General features: G+C 41.7%; 1 protein-coding gene across 1 annotated transcript in view; it reads left to right on the forward strand.

The window, feature by feature from the left end:
• The window catches only part of grhl2b (grainyhead-like transcription factor 2b), a 134763-nt gene that overhangs the window by 62575 nt on the left and 47962 nt on the right, over positions 1–24226 (forward strand). Inside the window, 4 exon segments of the mRNA XM_046361270.1 lie at positions 1301–1395; positions 5389–5547; positions 18369–18426; positions 22079–22218. Of these exon segments, the coding sequence (XP_046217226.1) occupies positions 1301–1395; positions 5389–5547; positions 18369–18426; positions 22079–22218 (452 nt within the window).

Genomic DNA, 24226 nt, shown 5'->3' on the forward strand with positions numbered 1-24226 from the left:
AACCTGAAAGGTTGCTTATCAAGGAAGACGCCACTGCTCCAAAACCGCCATAAAAAAGCCAGACTACGGTTTGCAACTGCACATGGGGACATGTCGTTACATTTGGAGGAATAAGGGGGAGGCTTTGCTGCAGGAGGGTCTGATGCACTTCATAAAATAGATGGCATCATGATGGGGGAAATTAGGTGGATATATTGAAGCAACATCTCAAGACATCAGTCAGGAAGTTAAAGCTTGGTCACAAATGGGTCTTCCAAATGGACAATGACCCCAAGCATACTTCCAAAGTTGTGGCAAAATTGCTTAAGGACAACAAAGTCAAGGTATTGGAGTGGCCATCACAAAGTCCTGACCTCAAGCCTACAGAGCGTGTGCGAGCAAGGAGGCCTACAAACCTGACTCAGTTACACCAGCTCTGTCAAGAGGAATGGGCCAAAATTCGCCAAAATTATTGCGGGATGCTTGTGGAAGGCTACCCGAAATGTTTGACACAAGTTAAACAATTTAAAGGCAATGCTACCAAATACTAATTGAGTGTATGAAAACTTCTGACCCTATGGGAATATGATGAAAGACACAAACGCTGAAGAAAATAATTATCTCTGCTGTTATTCTGACATTTCATATTCTTCACAAAATAAAACAGGGAATTTCTGCTAAGATTAAATGTCAGGAATTGTGAAAACCTGAGTTTAAATGTACATCGCTAAGGTGTATGTAAACTTCCGACTTCAACTGTAGATATGTCTGATGATAGTGTTGAATAATATTTTTCCTCTTCCATTTATATATTCATCCTGCATTTCTTCTTATTGACTCTCAAAACTTCAGCTGGGTGGAAGGTTGAGCATGTGTTGTGAGAATTAATCCCATCTGACCTTCCATTCTGTTCCCTCCTCTCCTTTGCTCTTTCCCCCTCTCATCCTTCCTTCCCCTCATCCCCCTTCCCTCCTTCTCTCCTTCCCTCCATCCCTCCTTCCCTCCATCCCTCCTTCCCTCCTGCTCTCCTTCTCTCCTTCCCTCCATCCCTCCTTCTCTCCATCCCTCCTTCCCTCATCCCTCCTTCCCTCCATCCCTCCTTCTCTCCATCCCTCCTTCCCTCATCCCTCCTTCCCTCATCCCTCCTTCCCTCCATCCCTCCTTCTCTCCATCCCTCCTTCCCTCTATCACTCCTTCCCTCCATCCCTCCTTCCCTCCTTCTCTCCTTCCCTCAACCCTTTCTTCCCTCCATCTCTCCTTCCTCCCTTCCTCCTTCTCTCTCCTTCCCTCCTTCCTTCCCTACATCCCTCCTACCCTCCAGCGGACTATAAGGAGAGCTTCAACACCATCGGTAACATTGAGGAGATAGCCTACAACGCTGTCTCCTTCACCTGGGATGTGAACGAAGAGGCCAAGGTAAAAACAACATGGGCAGTATTTGAGGTTTAAAATGACTTCTGAAGTTTGTAATTTTCATATAGAAATTTCTGACTTGATTTAAAAAACATAAAATCTGTGTGTGTTATTATAACATGTCATTGTGTGTGTTATTATAACGTGTCATTGTGTGTGTTATTATAACGTGTCATTGTGTGTGTTATTATAACGTGTCATTGTGTGTGTTACTATAACATGTCATTGTGTGTGTTATTATAACATGTCATTGTGTGTGTTATTATAACGTGTCATTGTGTGTGTTATTACAACGTGTCATTGTGTGTGTTATTATAACGTGTCATTGTGTGTGTTACTATAACATGTCATTGTGTGTGTTATTATAACATGTCATTGTGTGTGTTATTATAACGTGTCATTGTGTGTGTTATTATAACGTGTCATTGTGTGTGTTATTATAACGTGTCATTGTGTGTGTTATTATAACATGTCATTGTGTGTGGATTTTTGTATTATGCTAATTCGATTTCCGCTGGGGCACGACCATCGACCTCTACAATCTAGACCAGGTCCACAGAGTAAAGTGTGACAATTAACCTACAATACAATATCACCGTACCCACAGTCCCCAACATCCACACACACTTAGTCTTTACAGTCCTCACAGTCCCCAACATAGTCCCCCCATTGTCCTCACATAGTCCCTACAGTCCCATATTCCCCACAGTCCTCACAGTCCCATAGTCCCCACATAGTCCCCACAGTCCCATATTCCCCACAGTCCCCACAGTCCCATAGTCCCCACATAGTCCTCACAGTCCCATTGTCCCCACAGTCCCATGGTCCCCACAGTCCCCACAGTCCCCACATTCCCATGGTCCCCACAGTCCCCATAGTCCCATGGTCCCCACAGTCCCATAGTCCCCACAGTCCCCACAGTCCCATGATCCCCACATAGTCCCCACAGTCCCATAGTCCCAACATAGTCCCCACAGTCCCATTGTCCCCACATTGTGGGGCGGCAGGGTAGCCTAGTGGTTATGGTTAGAGCATTGGACTAGCAACTGGAAGGTTGCAAGTTCAAACCCCCGAGCTGACAAGGTACAAATCTGTCGTTCTGCCCCTGAACAGGCAGTTAACCCACTATTAACGTCATTGGAAATAAGAATTTGTTCTTAACTGACTTGCCTGGTTAAATAAAGGTTTTAAAAAAACAATGGGACAGTCCCACAGTCCCACAGTCCCCCCAGTCTCATGGTCCCCACAGTCCCATGGTCCCCACAGTCAACACAGTCCCGTGGTCCCCCCACAGTCCCCCCAGTCTCATAGTCCCCACAGTCCACACACACAACTCTTTGTTTGTTTTGCCCTCTCTTCTATGAAGCTACACCAAATGACCAAAAGTATGTGAACACCTGCTAGTTGAACATCTCATTCCAAAATCATGGGCATTAATATGGAGTTGGTCCCCTCTTTGCAGCTATAACAGCCTCCACTCTTCTGGGAAGGCTTTCCACTAGATGTTGGAACATTGCTGCTGGGACTTGCTTCCACTAAGCTCCAAGAGCATTAGTGAGGTCGGGCACTGATGTTGGGTGATTAGGCCTGGCTCGCAGTCAGTATTGCAATTCATCCCAAAGGTGTTCGATGCGGTTGAGGTCAGGGCTCTGTGCAGACCTGTCAAGTTCATCCACACCGATCTTGACAAACCAATTCTGTATGGACCTTGCTTTGTGCACGAGGCATTGCCATGCTGAAACAGAAAGGGCCATACAGAACTGTCTAGAATTTCATTGTATGCTGTAGCATTACACTTTCCTTTCACTGGAACTAAGGGGCCTAGTCCTACTCATGAAAACAGCCCAGACCATTATTCCTCCTCCTTCACCAAACTTTACAGTTGGCTATATGTCTTCGGGCAGGTAGCGTTCTCCTGGCATCTGCCAAACCCAGATTCGTCCATCGGATTGCCAGATGGTAAAGGATGATTCATCATTCCAGAGAACCCCACATTCCCATGCTAAATGACTTAAATGTAATGTAAATGTAGAACGCAAAGGCAGCGAGATTTACACCACTCCAGCCGACGTGATGATGATCTTAGGCTTGTGTGCGGCTGCTTGGCCATGGAAACCCATTTCATGAAGCTCCCGACGAACAGTTACTGTGCTGACGTTGCATCCAGAGACAGTTTGGAACTCGGCAGTGAGTGTTGCGACCAGGACAGACTATTTTTACGCTTTATGCGCTAAACACTCAGCGGTCCCGTTCTATGAGCTTGTGTGGCCTTCCACTTCGTGGCTGAGCTGTTGTTCTACAAGACATTTCCACTTCACAATAACAGCCCTTACAGTTGACCAGAGCAGCCCTAGCAGGGCAGAAATCTGACGAACTGACAATGCTGGAAAGGTGGCATCGTATGATGGTTCCACGTTGAAAGTCACTGAGCTCTTCAGTGAGGCCATTCTACTGCTAATATTTGTCTATGAAGATTGCATGCCTGTGTGCTCGAATTTAATCACCTGTCAGCAATGGGTGTGGCTTAAAATAGCCAAATCCACTCATTTGAAGGGGTGTCCACATACATTTATATATAGTGTAGGTACACACAGACACACATGCTCCATGTAAGTGTAGGGAGCCTGCAGCAACACACTGACCCAGTCAGTCTGTCTGTCTGTCTGTCTGTCTCTCTGTCTGTATCTCTCTCTCTCTCTCTCTCTCTGTCTCTCTATCTCTCTCGCTCTCGCTCTCTCTCTTTCTCTCTCGCTCTCTCTCTCTCGTTCAGTCTCTCTCTCTCTGCTTTCTCTCTCTCTCTCTTGCACTCTCTCTCTTTTCTCTCTCTCTCGGTAGCTCTGCTTTGCTTTCCCAGTTATCCTTGTTTATATGTTTGGCTCCACCGTTGCAGTAATACAGTACTGTAAGGCCATTGTAATCACAAGGTTCTGGATAAAGAACCTGCTGGAGTAAATCCAAGCCAGGTCAACTCTCTGAGCTAATATTTACTCTCCTCTCTGATGGGGTACTGTCATGTGGAATAGCCTATTGAGGTTCAGCAACCCCACATCCCAAGAATAAACCAGTTTTCCTTGATATTAGTACTATAACCCTCTGATTCAAAGATGTTCATAGTCCCAAGCCTCCACAAAGTCTTTCTTCTTTGTTGTATTACATGGTTGAAGTATTATGGGGCCACTGTACCTGAAACACTCCCAATTAGTTGTATTTCCTGATAACTATCTTCCTGTGCTCTCTTAACCCCATCCATTCCTAGGTGTAATAGGTTGATGTGTTATAGGAAGTGAACCACTACTCCTGGAGCTCCTCCAGACGACCTCCAGCACCCATAGTTTTGCTTCACAGATCAAGAGGGCTTTAAAAGGCCTATTAATACAGAGGTTTTAGCTTCTATTGGCCCACTCTGGCTGCCAAGGCCTGTTACTACAGAGGTTATAGCCTCTACTCACATAAACCTAATACACTGTCTGGGGGGGGGGGGCAAATAACACATGATGGTTCAGGGAGTACTGTTGTGAGAGAAAAGAAAACAGGACCGATTTAGTAGTCTAAAATGTAAAAAGAAGAAACATTTGAGTTTATTCTATTTTCTCTGTGGTATGCTGTGGCCCTGGGGCGGACATAATGTTGCCACCATGGCTTGTCTCAGCACATCCCAGCTCTGTTATGCTCTGTTCTGTGTCTTCCTTATTGGAGAAAAGCCTTACTAACACAGATTGGCTAACTTGTATGAGACACCACAGCCATTGAACAGTAGGAGCTGGCCCTATTCTTACGTAACAACATGTAGTAATATGCTTCCCACGCTTTGTACAGTTTGATATTTAGTCAATATGAATATGCTGTTGTATTTGGAAGATGTGCCAACTGAGATATAGGTTTTATTGACTGAGTAGTTTGTATGGTTCTAGCTGAATATAACTGACTGCCACTGCTCTGTCTCTGATTGGTCAGTTTGCAGGAATCTAATTTGTTCTGTCCCTCTGATTTGGTTAGATCTTTATCACAGTGAACTGTCTAAGTACAGACTTCTCGTCTCAGAAGGGGGTGAAGGGTCTTCCTCTGATGATCCAGATTGACACATACAGTTACAACAACCGCAGCAACAAGCCACTCCACAGAGCCTACTCTCAGATCAAGGTCTTCTGTGACAAGGTGAGTTTCTCTCTCTGACCTCTGATCTCTAGCTCCGTCATGACCCACTTCACTAATGAACTTTTAGTCCTGAAGAGTTGCTTTTCGATCTTCAGATCTCCTCCTTGCCCTATGATTCATCCTCCCCTATACTGTTAGAATCTCAGAATCCATCCCAGAGTTTCTGACTCTCTGCATCCTCCCCTGTACTGTTAGAATCTCAGAATCCATCCCAGAGTTTCTGACTCTCTGCATTCTCCCCTGTACTGTTAGAATCTCAGAATCCATCCCAGAGTTTCCGACTCTCTACATCCTCCCCTGTACTGTTAGAATCTCAGAATCCATCCCAGAGTTTCTGACTCTCTGCATCCTCCCCTGTACTGTTAGAATCTCAGAATCCATCCCAGAGTTTCTGACTCTCTGCATCCTCCCCTGTACTGTTAGAATCTCAGAATCCATCCTAGAGTTTCTGACTCTCTGCATCCTCCCCTGTACTGTTAGAATCTCAGAATCCATCCCAGAGTTTCTGACTCTCTGCATCCTCCCCTGTGCTGTTAGAATCTCAGAATCCATTCCCAGAGTTTCTGACTCTCTGCATCCTCCCCTGTACTGTTAGAATCTCAGAATCCATCCCAGAGTTTCTGACTCTCTGCATCCTCCCCTGTACTGTTAGAATCTCAGAATCCATCCCAGAGTTTCTGACTCTCTGCATCCTCCCTGTACTGTTAGAATCTCAGAATCCATCCCAGAGTTTCTGACTCTCTGCATCCTCCCCTGTACTGTTAGAATCTCAGAATCCATCCTAGAGTTTCTGACTCTCTGCATCCTCCCTGTACTGTTAGAATCTCAGAATCCATCCCAGAGTTTCTGACTCTCTGCATCCTCCCCTGTACTGTTAGAATCTCAGAATCCATCCCAGAGTTTCTGACTCTCTGCATCCTCCCCTGTACTGTTAGAATCTCAGAATCCATCCCAGAGTTTCTGACTCTCTGCATCCTCCCCTGTACTGTTAGAATCTCAGAATCCATCCCAGAGTTTCTGACTCTCTGCATCCTCCCCTGTGCTGTTAGAATCTCAGAATCCATCCCAGAGTTTCTGACTCTCTGCATCCTCCCTGTGCTGTTAGAATCTCAGAATCCATCCCAGAGTTTCTGACTCTCTGCATCCTCCCCTGTACTGTTAGAATCTCAGAATCCATCCCAGAGTTTCTGACTCTCTGCATCCTCCCCTGTACTGTTAGAATCTCAGAATCCGTCCCAGAGTTTCTGACTCTCTGCATCCTCCCCTGTACTGTTAGAATCTCAGAATCCGTCCCAGAGTTTCTGACTCTCTGCATCCTCCCCTGTACTGTTAGAATCTCAGAATCCATCCCAGAGTTCCTGACTCTCTGCATCCTCCTGGTGGCTTCGGCATGTTAAACAATCAACTAGAATTGCAATATTTTCTCACAGAGTCTGGTGAGACTAGTTTCAAACTGTAATAATTATCATCAGTGTTGTTGGATGTGAAGCTGCATCACAGATCCATCCATCCACTCATGTATTTATTAATCCATCCATCCACTCATTTATTTATTAATCCATCCATCCACTCATTTATTTATTAATCCATCCATCTATTAGTTAATTTATTAATCAATACATCCATCCACTCATTAATTTATTAATCCATCCATCCATCCATCCACTCATATATTTATTAATCCATCCATCCATCCCATCCACTCATGTATTTATTAATCCATCCATCCACTCATTTATTTATTAATCCATCCATCTATTAGTTAATTTATTAATCAATACATCCATCCACTCATTAATTTATTAATCCATCCATCCATCCACTCATATATTTATTAATCCATCCATCCACTCATTTATTTATTAATCCATCCATCTATTAGTTAATTTATTAATCCATCCATCCACTCATTTATTTATTAATCCATCCATCTATTAGTTAATTTATTAATCCATCCATCCACTCATGTATTTATTAATCCATCCATCTATTAGTTAATTTATTAATCCATCCATCCACTCATTTATTTATTAATCCATCCATCTATTAGTTAATTTATTAATCAATACATCCATCCACTCATGTATTTATTAATCCATCCATCCACTCATTTATTTATTAATCCATCCATCTATTAGTTAATTTATTAATCCATCCATCCACTCATTTATTTATTAATCCATCCATCTATTAGTTAATTTATTAATCAATACATCCATCCACTCATATATTTATTAATCCATCCATCCACTCATATATTTATTAATCCATCCATCCACTCATGTATTTATTAATCCATCCATCCACTCATTTATTTATTAATCCATCCATCTATTAGTTAATTTATTAATCAATACATCCATCCACTCATTAATTTATTAATCCATCCATCCATCCACTCATATATTTATTAATCCATCCATCCACTCATTTATTTATTAATCCATCCATCTATTAGTTAATTTATTAATCCATCCATCCACTCATTTATTTATTAATCCATCCATCTATTAGTTAATTTATTAATCCATCCATCCACTCATGTATTTATTAATCCATCCATCTATTAGTTAATTTATTAATCCATCCATCCACTCATTTATTTATTAATCCATCCATCTATTAGTTAATTTATTAATCAATACATCCATCCACTCATGTATTTATTAATCCCTCCATCCACTCATGTATTTATTAATCCATCCATCCACTCATTTATTTATTAATCCATCCATCTATCCACTCATATATTTATTAATCCATCCATCTATTAGTTAATTTATTAATCCATCCATCCACTCATATTTATTAATCATCCATCTATTAGTTAATTTATTAATCCATCCATCCACTTATTCAGTTATTAATCCATCCATCCACTTATTCAGTTATTAAATCCATCCATTCATCCATTTATTCAGTTATTAATCCATCCATCCATCCACTTATTGATTTTTTAATCCATCCATCCACGCATTCATTTTTTTAAATGTAACCTTTATTTAAATAGACAAGTCAGTTAAAATCAAATTCTTATTTAGATTGATGGCCTACCCTGGCCAAACCCAGACAACGCTGGGTCCCTCATTAATTTATTAATCCATCCATCCATCTACTCATTCATTTATTGATCCATCCATCATCCACTCAACCCATGTATTAATCCATCCACTCATTAATTTATTCATCCATCCATCCACTCATTCATTTAATAATCCATCCATTCATCCACACATTCATTTATTGATCCATCCATTGATCCACTCATTCATTTATTGATCCATCCATTCAAACACTCATTAATTTAACAAATCATTCACTCATTAATTTATTAATCCATCCATCCATCCACTCATTGGTTTATTGATGGATCCAATCATCATTTTATTAATTTAGGAATCCATCCACTCATTCATGTATTCATCCATCATCAACCAACCACTCATTCATTTATTAATTCATCCATCCATCCATCCATCTACTCATTTATTTATTAATCCCTTCATCCACTCATTAATTTAATAATCCATCCATCCATCGACTCATTCATATATTAATCCATTATCCATATTTTAATTTATTTGTTAATCAATCAATCCATCTTCTCATTCATTTATTCATTCATCCATCCATCCATCCATCCATCCATCCACTTATTCATTTATTAATCCATCCATCCACTTATTCATTTATTAATCCATCCATCCACTTATTCATTTATTAATCCATCCATCCACTTATTCATTTATTAATCCATCCATCCACTTATTCATTTATTAATCCATCCATCCACTTATTCATTTATTAATCCATCCATCCACTTATTCATTTATTAATCCATCCATCCACTTATTCATTTATTAATCCATCCATCCACTTATTCATTTATTAATCCATCCATCCACTTATTCATTTATTAATCCATCCATCCACTTATTCATTTATTAATCCATCCATCCACTTATTCATTTATTAATCCATCCATCCACTTATTCATTTATTAATCCATCCATCCACTTATTCATTTATTAATCCATCCATCCACTTATTCATTTATTAATCCATCCATCCACTTATTCATTTATTAATCCATCCATCCACTTATTCATTTATTAATCCATCCATCCACTTATTCATTTATTAATCCATCCATCCACTTATTCATTTATTAATCCATCCATCCACTTATTCATTTATTAATCCATCCATCCACTTATTCATTTATTAATCCATCCATCCACTTATTCATTTATTAATCCATCCATCCACTTATTCATTTATTAATCCATCCATCCACTTATTCATTTATTAATCCATCCATCCACTTATTCATTTATTAATCCATCCATCCACTTATTCATTTATTAATCCATCCATCCACTTATTCATTTATTAATCCATCCATCCACTTATTCATTTATTAATCCATCCATCCACTTATTCATTTATTAATCCATCCATCCACTTATTCATTTATTAATCCATCCATCCACTTATTCATTTATTAATCCATCCATCCACTTATTCATTTATTAATCCATCCATCCACTTATTCATTTATTAATCCATCCATCCACTTATTCATTTATTAATCCATCCATCCACTTATTCATTTATTAATCCATCCATCCACTTATTCATTTATTAATCCATCCATCCACTTATTCATTTATTAATCCATCCATCCACTTATTCATTTATTAATCCATCCATCCACTTATTCATTTATTAATCCATCCATCCACTTATTCATTTATTAATCCATCCATCCACTTATTCATTTATTAATCCATCCATCCACTTATTCATTTATTAATCCATCCATCCACTTATTCATTTATTAATCCATCCATCCACTTATTCATTTATTAATCCATCCATCCACTCACTCATTTCAAATCAAATCAAATCAAATCAAATCAAATTTTATTTGTCACATACACATGGTTAGCAGATATTAATGCGAGTGTAGCGAAATGCTTGTGCTTCTAGTTCCGACAATGCAGTGATAACCAACAATTAATCTAGCTAACAATTCCAAAACTACTACCTTATAGACACAAGTGTAAGGGGATAAAGAATATGTACATAAAGATATATGAATGAGTGATGGTACAGAGCAGCATAGGCAAGATACAGTAGATGGTATTGAGTGCAGTATATACATATGAGATGAGTATGTAAACAAAGTGGCATAGTTAAAGTGGCGAGTGATACATGTATTACATAAAGATGCAGTAGATGATATAAAGTACAGTATATACATATACATATGAGATTAATAATGTAGCGTATGTAAACATTATATTAGGTAGCATTGTTTAAAGTGGCTAAACATTATATTAGGTAGCATTGTTTAAAGTGGCTAGTGATACATCATTTCCCATCAATTCCCATTATTAAAGTGGCAGACGCTTTTATCCAAAGCGACTTACAGTCATGTGTGCATACATTCTACGTATGCTGGAGTTGAGTCAGTGTGTTGGCAGCAGCAGCCACTCAATGTTAGCGGTGGCTGTTTAACAGTCTGATGGCCTTGAGATAGAAGCTGTTTTTCAGTCTCTCGGTCCCAGCTTTGATGCACCTGTACTGACCTCGCCTTCTGGACGATAGCGGGGTGAACAGGCAGTGGCTCGGGTGGTTTTTGTCCTTGATGATCTTTATGGCCTTCCTGTGACATCGGGTGGTGTAGGTGTCCTGGAGGGCAGGTAGTTTGCCCCCGGTGATGCATTGTGCAGACCTCACTACCCTCTGGTGAGCCTTACGGTTGTGGGCGGAGCAGTTGCCGTACCAGGCGGTGAAACAGCCCGCCAGGATGCTCTCGATTGTGCATCTGTAGAAGTTTGTGAGTGCTTTTGGTGACAAGCCGAATTTCTTCAGCCTCCTGAGGTTGAAGAGGCACTGCTGCGCCTTCTTCACGATGCTGTCTGTGTGGGTGGACCAATTCAGTTTGTCTGTGATGTGTACGCCGAGGAACTTAAAATTTACTCCCCTCTCCACTACTGTTCCATCAATGTGGATAGGGGGGTGTTCCCTCTGCTGTTTCCTGAAGTCCACAATCATCTCCTTAGTTTTGTTGACGTTGAGTGTGAGGTTATTTTCCTGACACCACACTCCGAGGTTCCTCACCTCTTCCCTGTAGGCCGTCTCGTCGTTGTTGGTAATCAAGCCTACCACTGTTGTGTCGTCCGCAAACTTGATGATTGAGTTGGAGGCGTGCGTAGCCACGCAGTCGTGGGTGAAAAGGGAGTACAGGAGAGGGCTCAGAACGCACCCTTGTGGGTCCCCAGTGTTGAGGATCAGCAGGGTGGAAATGTTGTTGCCTACCCTCACCACCTGGGGGCGGCCCATCAGGAAGTCCAGTACCCAGCTGCACAGGGCGGGGTCGAGACCCAGGGTCTCGAGCTTGATGACGAGCTTGGAGGGCACTATGGTGTTAAATGCCGAGCAGTAGTTGATGAACAGCATTCTCACATAGGTATTCCTCTTGTCCAGATGGGTTAGGTCAGTGTGCAGTGTGGTTGAGATTGCATCGTCTGTGGACCTATTTGGGCGGTAAGCAAATTGGAGTGGGTCTAGGGTGTCAGGTAGGGTGGAGGTGATATGGTCCTTGACTAGTCTCTCAAAGCACTTCATGATGACGGAAGTGAGTGCTAATCCATCCATCCCTCCACTCACTCATTTATTAATCCATCCATCCCTCCACTCATTCATTTATCAATCCATCCATCCATCCACTCATTCAATTATTAATCCATCCATCATCCACTCATCCATTTATTAATCCATCCATCCACTCATTAATTTATTAATCCATCCATCCACTCATTCATTTATTAATCCATCCATCTATCCAATCATTCATTTATTGATCGATCCAATCATCATTTTATTAATTTAGGAATCCATCCACTCATTCATGTATTCATCCATCATCAACCAACCACTCATTCATTTATTAATTCATCCATCCATCCATCCATCTACTCATTTATTTATTAATCCCTCCATCCACTCATTAATTTAATAATCCATCCATCCATCGACTCATTCATATATTAATCCATTATCCATATTGTAATTTATTTGTTAATCAATCAATCCATCTTCTCATTCATTTATTCATCCATTGTCACGCCTTGGTCATTGTATTTTGTGTTTTCGTTATATGTTTGGTCAAGCCAGGGTGTGACATGGGTTTATATGTTGTGATTCGTATTGGGGTTTTTGTATAATTGGGATTACGGCTGAGTAGGGGTGTTGCATAGGCTTGGCTGCCTGAGACGATTCTCAATCAGAGTCAGGTGATTCTCGTTGTCTCTGATTGGGAACCGTATTTAGGTAGCCTGGGTTTCGGGTGATTGTTCCTGACTCTGTGTAGTTTCACCAGATAGGCTGTAATTAGGTTTCATGTTCCGTTTTGTTGTTTTGCATTTGTTTAGTTTTTTCATGTGTCACTTTTTTCATTAAAGTCATGAGTAACCACCACGCTACATTTCGGTCCGACTCTCTTTCTACAAACGAAGAACGACGTTACATCCATCCATCCATCCACTTATTCATTTTTTAATCCATCCATCCACTTTTTCATTTATTAATCCATCCATCCACTCGTTCATTTATTAATCCACCCATCCATCCATCCATCCACTCATTCATATATTATTCCATCGATCCATCCACTCACTCATTTATTTATCCATTCGTATCTTCATTCATATATTATTCCATCCATCCACTCATTCATATATTAATTCATCGTCCCATCCATACATACATACTGTCACGTTCTGACCTTTTGTCATACATACTGCCACGTTCTGAGCCATGTTTTCCACCTTGGGGGGGGGGGGTTAGTATGGTCAGGGCTTGAGTTGTGTGGGTGGTCTATGTTCCGTTTTCTATGTTGTGTTTGCGTTTGGCCTGGTATGGTTCTCAATCAGAGGCGGGTGTCGTTAGTTGTCTCTGATTGAGAATCATACTTAGGTAGCCTTTTCCCACTTGTGTTGTGTGGGTGTTAGTATTTCACCGTTCAGGACTGTTTTCGTTTTGTTCTCGTGTTTTGTTGTTTTTGTTCGAGTATTCGTTTTGATTAAAAGAGAATATGTGTATACTTACCACGCTGTGTCAGGATTTGGCCAGGGTTGTTCCGGTTTTTGGTCACTAGATGCCCCCATTGTGCCTTTTGACCTTTTGTTTTCCCTTGATCCCCATTATTATTTGCACCTGTGCCTCGTTTCCCCTGATTGTATTTAAACCCTTTGTTTTCCTCTGTTCTTTGCTCTGTGTTTGTATGTTAGCGCCCAGCCCTAGTACTCTGAGAACTCTTGTTGATCCCGGTGGACTCTCTTGTGGAATTCTGTTTTTTGTTCTTGTTTGTTTGTTTTTTGAGTATCTTTTGAGGCTTTTTGTGCTTTACCTTCCACCTTGTGGATTTACCTTTTTTGTCTTGGAGGATTTCCTTTGTTCTTGTAGGATTCCTTTTGAGGTTGTGGAGTTACATGTTTTCCTGAAGAACTTCACTTTTTACTTCATTAAATACACCGTCTCAAGTACTGCTGTGTCTGCCTCATCTTCTGGGTTCTGCCGACTATTCGTGGCTCAGTTGGTTAAGTGACTGTTTCTCACTCCGGAGACCCGGGTTCGTAACCGGGTCCTGACAGAAACACAGAGCCAAAAAATGAACCCAGAGGCAGCTAGTTCCCAGGACCTTGTTGCCATGCTGTCCCACCACCAGGAGACTGTCCAACGCCACGAAGCCGCCTTGGTTCAGCAAGAGGCCTTAATGGCTAGACATTCTCATCTTCTGTCGGAGATGCTGACTTCCATAAAGCAGATATCTGATCGACTTACCCCGGCAACAGTTCCCGTCCCAGTACCTCAGATTCACGTACCCATGGCAGTTAACCCTCTGGCTGAACCTCGTCTTCCACCTCCCCAACGGTTCTCAGGTGATCCAAGTGCTTGTAAAGGGTTTCTCACCCAATGTTCTCTCTCCTTCGAGCTGCAACCCTCGTCGTTCCCCACCGACCGGTCTAAGATCGCATATATCATCACCCTGCTGTCGGAAAAAGCCCTGGCCTGGGCTACTGCTGTGTGGGATGCCCATAGTTCCTGCTGTGCCAGCTACTCTGCCTTTGCTGAGGAATTCAAACGAGTGTTTCAAGGCCCAAGCAGTGGTCCTGACCCAGCCAAACAGCTCCTGACTCTCCACCAAGGTCGGCGCAGCGTGACGGACTATGCCATCCAGTTCCGCACGGTGGCAGCAGCGAGTGGCTGGAACAACGAGGCGCTCACGGTGTGCTTTCTGAAAGGCCTTTCCGACACTATCCAAGATGAACTGGCCACTCGGGAACCACCGGACAATCTTGAGTCCCTGATCAAGTTTGCCTCACGCATTGACCAGCGTCTGAGAGAGAGAGAACTCAACCGTAGACCTCTAGCCCCTATCAGTCCCAGCTTCGAGTCCCCACCTTTATCCTCGCTGGCTCCACCGGAACCCATGCAGATTGGACGCATCTCCCAGGCTGAGAGAGACCGCCGGATGAGGGAGCGACGCTGTCTATATTGCGGCAAACCGGGCCATTTCCGTTCCACTTGTACCGGCTCCAGGGAAACACTCTGTCCCGTACAGACCGGGGGGAACTGTAACGGGAAACATAACCTCCTCCCATCCGTCCAACTCCCGTCTGCTCATTCCAGTCACCCTTTCCTGGGACAACCACAAGCTTCACCTTCAAGCCTTGGTAGACTCTGGAGCCGCAGGTAACTTCATGGATGGTGTCTGGGCGAAGGAGAATGGCGTTCCCCTCTGAACCTCTAAGTGACCCCATGAGGGTAACTACATTGGATGGAAGCCCTTTGGGATCCGGACTTGTCACTCATGTCACTACCTCCTTGCGACTTTCAGTTTCACAACACCAGGAATTGATGAACTTTCATTTGATCTCCTGTTCCGAGTTCCCTCTCGTCCTTGGATACCCCTGGCTTCACAGCCATAACCCTCACATCGACTGGTCTGTGGGCACTATCAAGCAGTGGGGTCCTATGTGCCAAGCTACTTGTATTTTCCCGAATTCCCCCGAGTTCTACTCCCGAGTCTTTAGAATCCATCGACCTGACCCGAGTTCCCGAGTGTTACCATGACCTCAAACTGGTATTTAGCAAACAGAGGGCCACCATGCTACCACCCCATAGACCTTATGATTGCCCCATCGAACTGTTTCCGGGCACTTGCCCTCCCAGGGGTCGGATCTTTTCCCTATCTCCACCCGAACGAGCTGCTATGGATACCTACATCAAGGACGCTCTGGAAGCAGGCCTCATGCGTCCATCCACCTCCCCGGCGGGAGCAGGGTTTTTCTTTGTGGCCAAGAAAGACGGTGGATTACGTCCTTGCATCGACTACCGGGGACTCAATGCCATAACCGTCCGTAACCGTTACCCGCTACCCCTTATGGCCACAGCCTTCGAGCTGCTCCAGGAAGCAGTTGTTTTCACTAAGCTTGACCTGCGGAACGCATACCATCTTGTACGGATCAGACCTGGTGACGAGTGGAAGACCGCTTTCAACACACCTACTGGTCACTATGAATACTTGGTGATGCCCTTCGGCCTGACCAACGCCCCAGCGGTGTTCCAAGCGCTCATAAACGATGTGCTTAGGGATATGCTTAACATATTTGTGTTCGTTTACTTGGATGACATCCTCATCTTTTCGAGCTCTCTTCAAGAATACACTAAGCATGTCAGACAAGTACTCTAACGCCTCCTACACAGGCATCTGTACATTAAGCCGGAAAAATGTGAATTCCATTCATCCCGAGTACAATTCCTGGGATTTGTAGTGGAACCCGGTCGAGTCCAAATGGACCACAGGAAGGTAGGGGCGGTAGCGGATTGGCCCACCCCGGGTTCATCAAGAACTTCAGCTTGGTGGCAGCCCCTCTCTCAGCTTTAACCAAGGGTGGCAATGCAAGGTTTTTGTGGGGAAGAGAAGCTGAGACGGCCTTCCAAGGATTCAAGCAGCGCGTCCTCTCTGCTCCCATCCTGATACTACCGACTACGGATGAACCGTTTGTGGTGGAGGTAGATGCCTCAGAGGTTGGTGTTGGAGCTGTCCTGTCTCAGAGGGGTGAAGACAAGAAGCTTCATCCGTGCGCTTTCTTCTCACACCGGCTTACCTCGGCTGAGAGGAACTACGATGTGGGGGATCGTGAACTCCTAGCGGTTAAGATGGCATTGAAGGAATGGAGACACTGGCTCGAGGGGGCTTCTCACCCGTTTCAAGTGCTTACGGACCACAAAAATCTGGAGTATATCCAGCAGGCGAAGCGGTTGAACTCTAGACAAGCTAGATGGTCTCTTTTCTTCAATCGATTCCAGTTTATCCTCACCTATCGGCCCGTGTCGAAGAATCTCAAACCGGATGCCCTGTCCCGAGTCTACGCTCCTGCCATTCGAGATGACACGGACATGCCTGTCCTTCCTGCTGCTAAGATCGTGGCTCCGATCTCGTGGCAAGTTGAGGATACCGTGAGACGAGCTCAAGCTATTGAACCGGACCCGAAAGGAGGTCCTGCCAATCGGTTGTTTGTCCCCAAGGCAGTGAGGACTCAGGTCCTTCTGTGGGGGCACTCCTCTCGCCTCACCTGTCACCCGGGCGTAGGTCGCACCTTGGAGTTCATACAGCGTAAATTCTGGTGGCCTACCATAAGAGAAGACGTTGCCACTTTCGTCAATGCCTGCCCCGGAGACCTGGGTTCGTAACCGGTTCCTGACACGCTGCACCTTGGATCCTCCTCTCTCTCTCCCAACGACAAACGTTACACATACATCCAGTCATTCATCTTTTTCAACCATCCATTCAAAAATGAATTTATTAATTAATCCATCCATTCATTCATTTACCAATCCATCCATCCTTCCATCACTTATTCATTTAATAATCCATTCTTCCACTCATTAATTTATACATCTTCTCATTCATTTATAAATACATAAATACATATATCCGTCCACCCATTCATTTTTTTTATCCATCCATCCGTCAATGTATTTATTGGTTAATCCAACCATCTGTTCTCTCATTCATTTATTAATCCCTCCATCCATCCCTCCATCCATCCATCCATCCCTCCATTCCTCCATCCACATATTAATTTATCCATCCAACCAACCACTCATTCATTTATTAATCCATCCATCCATCTATCCACATATTAATTTATCCATCCAACCAACCACTCATTCATTTATTAATCCCTCCATCCATCCATCCATCCATCCACATGTTAATTCATCCATCCAACCAACCACTCATTCATTTATTAATCCCTCCATCCATCCCTCCATCCATCCCTCCATCCTTCCTTCCATCCATCCATCCACCCATCCATCCATCCATCCATATTAATTTATCCATCCAACCAACCACTCATTCATTTTTTAATCCATCCATCCATCCACATTTTAATTTATTCATCCATCCAATCATTCATTTATTAATCTCTCCATCCATCCATCCATCCATCCATCCACATATTAATTTATCCATCCAACCAACCACTCATTCATTTTTTAATCCATCCATCCATCCACATTTTAATTTATTCATCCATCCAATCATTCATTTATTAATCCCTCCATCCATCCATACATCCATCCATCCATCCATCCATCCACATATTAATTTATCCATCCAACCACCCACTCATTCATTTTTTAATCCATCCATCCATCCACATTTTAATTTATTCATCCATCCACTCATTCATTTATTAATCCAGCCATCCAATCATTAATATGTTTGTGTGTTCCAGGGAGCTGAGAGGAAGATCAGAGATGAGGAAAGGAAACAGAACCGCAGGAAGACTAAAGGTTAGAAACTAAATTACCTGTACTGTTACCTACAACTTTACCTACACTATTACCTACAATTTTACCTACAACTATACCTACAACTTTACCTACACTATTACCTGTACAGTTACCTACAACTTTACCTACACTGTTACCTGTACTGTTACCTGTACTGTTACCTACACTGTTACCTGTACAGTTACCTACAACTTTACCTACTCGGTTACCTGTACTGTTACCTGTACAGTTACCTATGCTGTTACCTGTACTGTTAGCTACAACTTTACCTACTCTGTTACCTGTACTGTTACCTGTACAGTTACCTATGCTGTTACCTGTACTGTTAGCTACAACTTTACCTACTCTGTTACCTACAACTTTACCTACTCTGTTACTTGTACTGTTACCTACAACTTTACCTACACTGTTACCTGTACTGTTACCTGTACTGTTACCTGTACAGTTATCTATGCTGTTACCTGTACTGTTAGCTAAAACTTTACCTACTCTGTTACCTGTACTGTTACCTGTACAGTTACCTATGCTGTTACCTGTACTGTTACCTACAACTTTACCTACACTATTACCTACAACTTTACCTACACTGTTACCTGTACTGTTAGCTACAACTTTACCTACACTGTTACCTACAACTTTACCTACTCTGTTACCTGTACTGTTACCTGTACAGTTACCTACAACTTTACCTACTCTGTTACCTGTACTGTTACCTGTACAGTTACCTATGCTGTTACCTGTACTGTTACCTACAACTTTACCTACACTATTACCTACAACTTTACCTACACTGTTACCTGTACTGTTACCTGTACAGTTACCTATGCTGTTACCTGTACTGTTACCTACAACTTTACCTACACTATTACCTACAACTTTACCTACTCTGTTACCTGTACTGTTACCTGTACTGTTACCTGTACTGTTACCTGTACTGTTACCTGTACTGTTACCTATACTGTTACCTGTACTGTTAGCTACAACTTTACCTACACTGTTACCTACAACTTTACCTACTCTGTTACCTGTACTGTTACCTACAACTTTACCTACTCTGTTACCTACAACTTTACCTACTCTGTTACCTGTACTGTTACCTACAACTTTACCTACTCTGTTACCTGTACTGTTACCTACAACTTTACCTACTCTGTTACCTGTACTGTTACCTACAACTTTACCTACTCTGTTACCTGTACTGTTAGCTACAACATTACATACTCTGTTACCTGTACTGTTACCTGTACTGTTACCTACAACTTTACCTACACTGTTACCTGTACTGTTACCTACAACTTTACCTACTCTGTTACCTACAACTTTACCTACTCTGTTACCTGTACTGTTACCTACAACTTTACCTACTCTGTTACCTGTACTGTTACCTACAACTTTACCTACTCTGTTACCTGTACTGTTACCTACAACTTTACCTACTCTGTTACCTGTACTGTTAGCTACAACGTTACATACTCTGTTACCTGTACTGTTACCTGTACTGTTACCTACAACTTTACCTACACTGTTACCTACAACTTTACCTACTCTGTTACCTGTACTGTTACCTACAACTTTACCTACTCTGTTACCTGTACTGTTACCTACAACTTTACCTACTCTGTTACCTGTACTGTTACCTACAACTTTACCTACTCTGTTACCTGTACTGTTAGCTACAACTTTACCTACTCTGTTACCTGTACTGTTACCTGTACTGTTACCTGTACAGTTACCTGTACTGTTACCTGTACTGTTACCTGTACAGTTACCTATGCTGTTACCTGTACTGTTAGCTACAACTTTACCTACACTGTTACCTACAACTTTACCTACTCTGTTACCTGTACTGTTAGCTACAACTTTACCTACTCTGTTACCTGTACAGTTACCTACTCTGTTACCTGTACTGTTAGCTACAACTTTACCTACTCTGTTACCTGTACAGTTACCTATGCTGTTACCTGTACTGTTAGCTACAACTTTACCTACACTGTTACCTACAACTTTACCTACTCTGTTACCTGTACTGTTACCTGTACAGTTACCTATGCTGTTACCTGTACTGTTAGCTACAACTTTACATACAATGTTACCTACAACTTTACCTACTCTGTTACCTGTACAGTTACCTATGCTGTTACCTGTACTGTTAGCTACAACTTTACGTACAATGTTACCTACAACTTTACCTACTCTGTTACCTGTACTGTTACCTGTACAGTTACCTATGCTGTTACCTGTACTGTTAGCTACAACTTTACGTACAATGTTACCTACAACTTTACCTACTCTGTTACCTGTACAGTTACCTATGCTGTTACCTGTACTGTTAGCTACAACTTTACGTACAATGTTACCTGTACTGTTACCTACAACTTTACCTACTCTGTTATCTGTACAGTTACCTATGCTGTTACCTGTACTGTTAGCTACAACTTTACGTACAATGTTACCTGTACTGTTACCTACAACTTTACCTACTCTGTTACCTGTACTGTTACCTGTACTGTTACCTACAACTTTACCTACTCTGTTACCTGTACTGTTACCTGTACAGTTACCTATGCTGTTACCTGTACTGTTAGCTACAACTTTACCTACACTGTTACCTACAACTTTACCTACACTGTTACCTACAACTTTACATACTCTGTTACCTGTACTGTTACCTGTACAGTTACCTATGCTGTTACCTGTACTGTTAGCTACAACTTTACCTACACTGTTACGTACAACTTTACCTACTCTGTTACCTGTACTGTTACCTGTACTGTTACCTGTACAGTTACCTATAATGTTACCTGTACTGTTACCTACAACTTTACCTACTCTGTTACATGTACTGTTACCTGTACAGTTACCTACAACTTTACCTACACTGTTACCTACAACTTTACCTACTCTGTTACCTGTACTGTTACCTACACTGTTACCTGTACTGTTACCTGTACAGTTACCTACACTGTTACCTGTACAGTTACCTACAACTTTACCTACACTGTTACCTGTACTGTTACCTACAACTTTACCTACTCTGTTACCTGTACTGTTACCTGTACAGTTACCTATGCTGTTACCTGTACAGTTACCTACAACTTTACCTACACTATTACCTACAACTTTACCTACTCTGTTACCTGTACTGTTACCTACAACTTTACCTACACTATTATCTACAACTTTACCTACTCTGCTACCTATACTGTTACCTGTACTGTTACCTGTACTGTTACCTACAACTTTACCTACACTGTTACCTGTATTGTTACCTGTAATGTTACCTACACTGTTACCTGTACTGTTACCTGTACTATTACCTGTACTGTTACCTGTACTGTTACCTACAACTTTACCTACACTGTTACCTGTATTGTTACCTGTACTGTTACCTGTACAGTTACCTACAACTTTACCTACTCTGTTACCTGTACTGTTACCTGTATTGTTACCTGTACTGTTACCTGTATATATTTCTAAGTGATTTAAAGTGGCAATCTTCACTTAAAACAATAAGAAAGTGGCCACCCCTCCACTGTTTTTGTAACATGCTGAGGGATTGGGCTGGAGATGTCCTTGTATGTGTCTACACAACACAGGTATATATTTCCTTTGATGGAAATCCATGTGATCTCACTACTGTTGTGTGTTCCAGGGAAGGATGGAGGATTAGGGGTGATAACTCTCCCTAAGAAGCCTGACACCACCTACTTCAAGACCATGACTGACCTGGAGGCCCAGCCTGTACTCTTCATCCCTGATGTCCACTTTGGAAACCTGCAGAGGGCTGGACAGGTCAGATACACAGGCACATCGGAAGTGTCTCCCAAATGGTCCCTATACGCTTATAGTGCACTTTTTAGGGAATAGGTTGCCATTTTGGACAGGAATAGGAAAGCTAATCATGTGAACCTTAAAAAAAACGATGTAAATATATTTTCAACAACCAACATTAGCCTACAGATTAACGAATTAATGTGTTAGGCTGCAGTCTGCCAGGGGTCTGCTGTTCCTAAATCTAACATGAATGGTACTGTAGAATCAATGTCTGGCTTAGACTGTGTTTAACCAGAATGCTAGCTAAAACGGCCTTATCTTTCAGTGTCCATTGGAATCTGTAGGTTAGAATATGTCACAACTTCCTTCATCTGTCGCATCAGACCTTTGCTGATACATTATGGGTCTTACGTTACCTTGGTTAACTTATCAACAATCTGATATGGTCTAACGATGCCTTGGTTAACTTATCAACAATCTGATATGGTCTAACGATGCCTTGGTTAACTTATCAATGATCTGATATGGTCTAACGATGCCTTGGTTAACTTATGAAAGATCTGATACATTATCAGTCTAACGATGCCTTGGTTAACTTATCATCAATCTGATATGGTGTAACGATGCCTTGGTTAATTTATCAATGATCTGATATGGTCTAACGATGCCTTGGTTAACTTATCAATGATCTGATACAGTCTAACGATGCCTTGGTTAACTTATCATCAATGTGATATGGTCTAACGATGCCTTGGTTAACTTATCAATGATCTGATACGGTCTAACGATGCCTTGGTTAACTTATCAATGATCTGATACAGTCTAACGATGCCTTGGTTAACTTATAAATGATCTGATATGGTCTAACGATGCCTTGGTTAACTTATCAATGATCTGATACAGTCTAACGATGCCTTGGTTAACTTATCATCAATGTGATATGGTCTAACGATGCCTTGGTTAACTTATCAATGATCTGATATGGTCTAACGATGCCTTGGTTAACTTATCAATGATCTGATACAGTCTAACGATGCCTTGGTTAACTTATCATCAATGTGATATGGTCTAACGATGCCTTGGTTAACTTATCAATGATCTGATATGGTCTAACGATGCCTTGGTTAACTTATCAATGATCTGATATGGTCTAACGATGCCTTGGTTAACTTATCAATGATCTGATACAGTCTAACGATGCCTTGGTTAACTTATCAATGATCTGATACGGTCTAACGATGCCTTGGTTAACTTATCAATGATCTGATATGGTCTAACGATGCCTTGGTTAACTTATCAATGATCTGATATGGTCTAACGATGCCTTGGTTAACTTATCAACAATCTGATACGGTCTAACGATGCCTTGGTTAACTTATCAATGATCTGATACGGTCTAACGATGCCTTGGTTAACTTATCAATGATCTGATATGGTCTAACGATGCCTTGGTTAACTTATCAATGATCTGATACAGTCTAACGATGCCTTGGTTAACTTATCAATGATCTGATATGGTCTAACGATGCCTTGGTTAACTTATCAATGATCTGATATGGTCTAACGATGCCTTGGTTAACTTATCAATGATCTGATATGGTCTAACGATGCCTTGGTTAACTTATCAACAATCTGATACGGTCTAACGATGCCTTGCTTAACTTATCAATGATCTGATATGGTCTAACGATGCCTTGGTTAACTTGTCAATGATCTGATATGGTCTAATGATGCCTTGGTTAACTTATGAAAGATCTGATACATTATCGGTCTAACGATGCCTTGGTTAACTTATCATCAATCTGATATGGTCTAACGATGCCTTGGTTAACTTATCAATGATCTGATACATTATCAGTCTAACGACGCCTTTTCAGTTAACTTATTAATGATCTGATACAGTCTAACGATGCCTTGGTTAACTTATTAATGATCTGATACAGTCTAACGATGCCTTGGTTAACTTATTAATGATCTGATATGGTCTAACGATGCCTTGGTTAACTTATCAATGATCTGATATGGT

This window comes from Oncorhynchus gorbuscha, linkage group LG09 (assembly GCF_021184085.1).
Source record: "Oncorhynchus gorbuscha isolate QuinsamMale2020 ecotype Even-year linkage group LG09, OgorEven_v1.0, whole genome shotgun sequence".
In the NCBI taxonomy this organism is placed as follows: domain Eukaryota; kingdom Metazoa; phylum Chordata; class Actinopteri; order Salmoniformes; family Salmonidae; genus Oncorhynchus; species Oncorhynchus gorbuscha.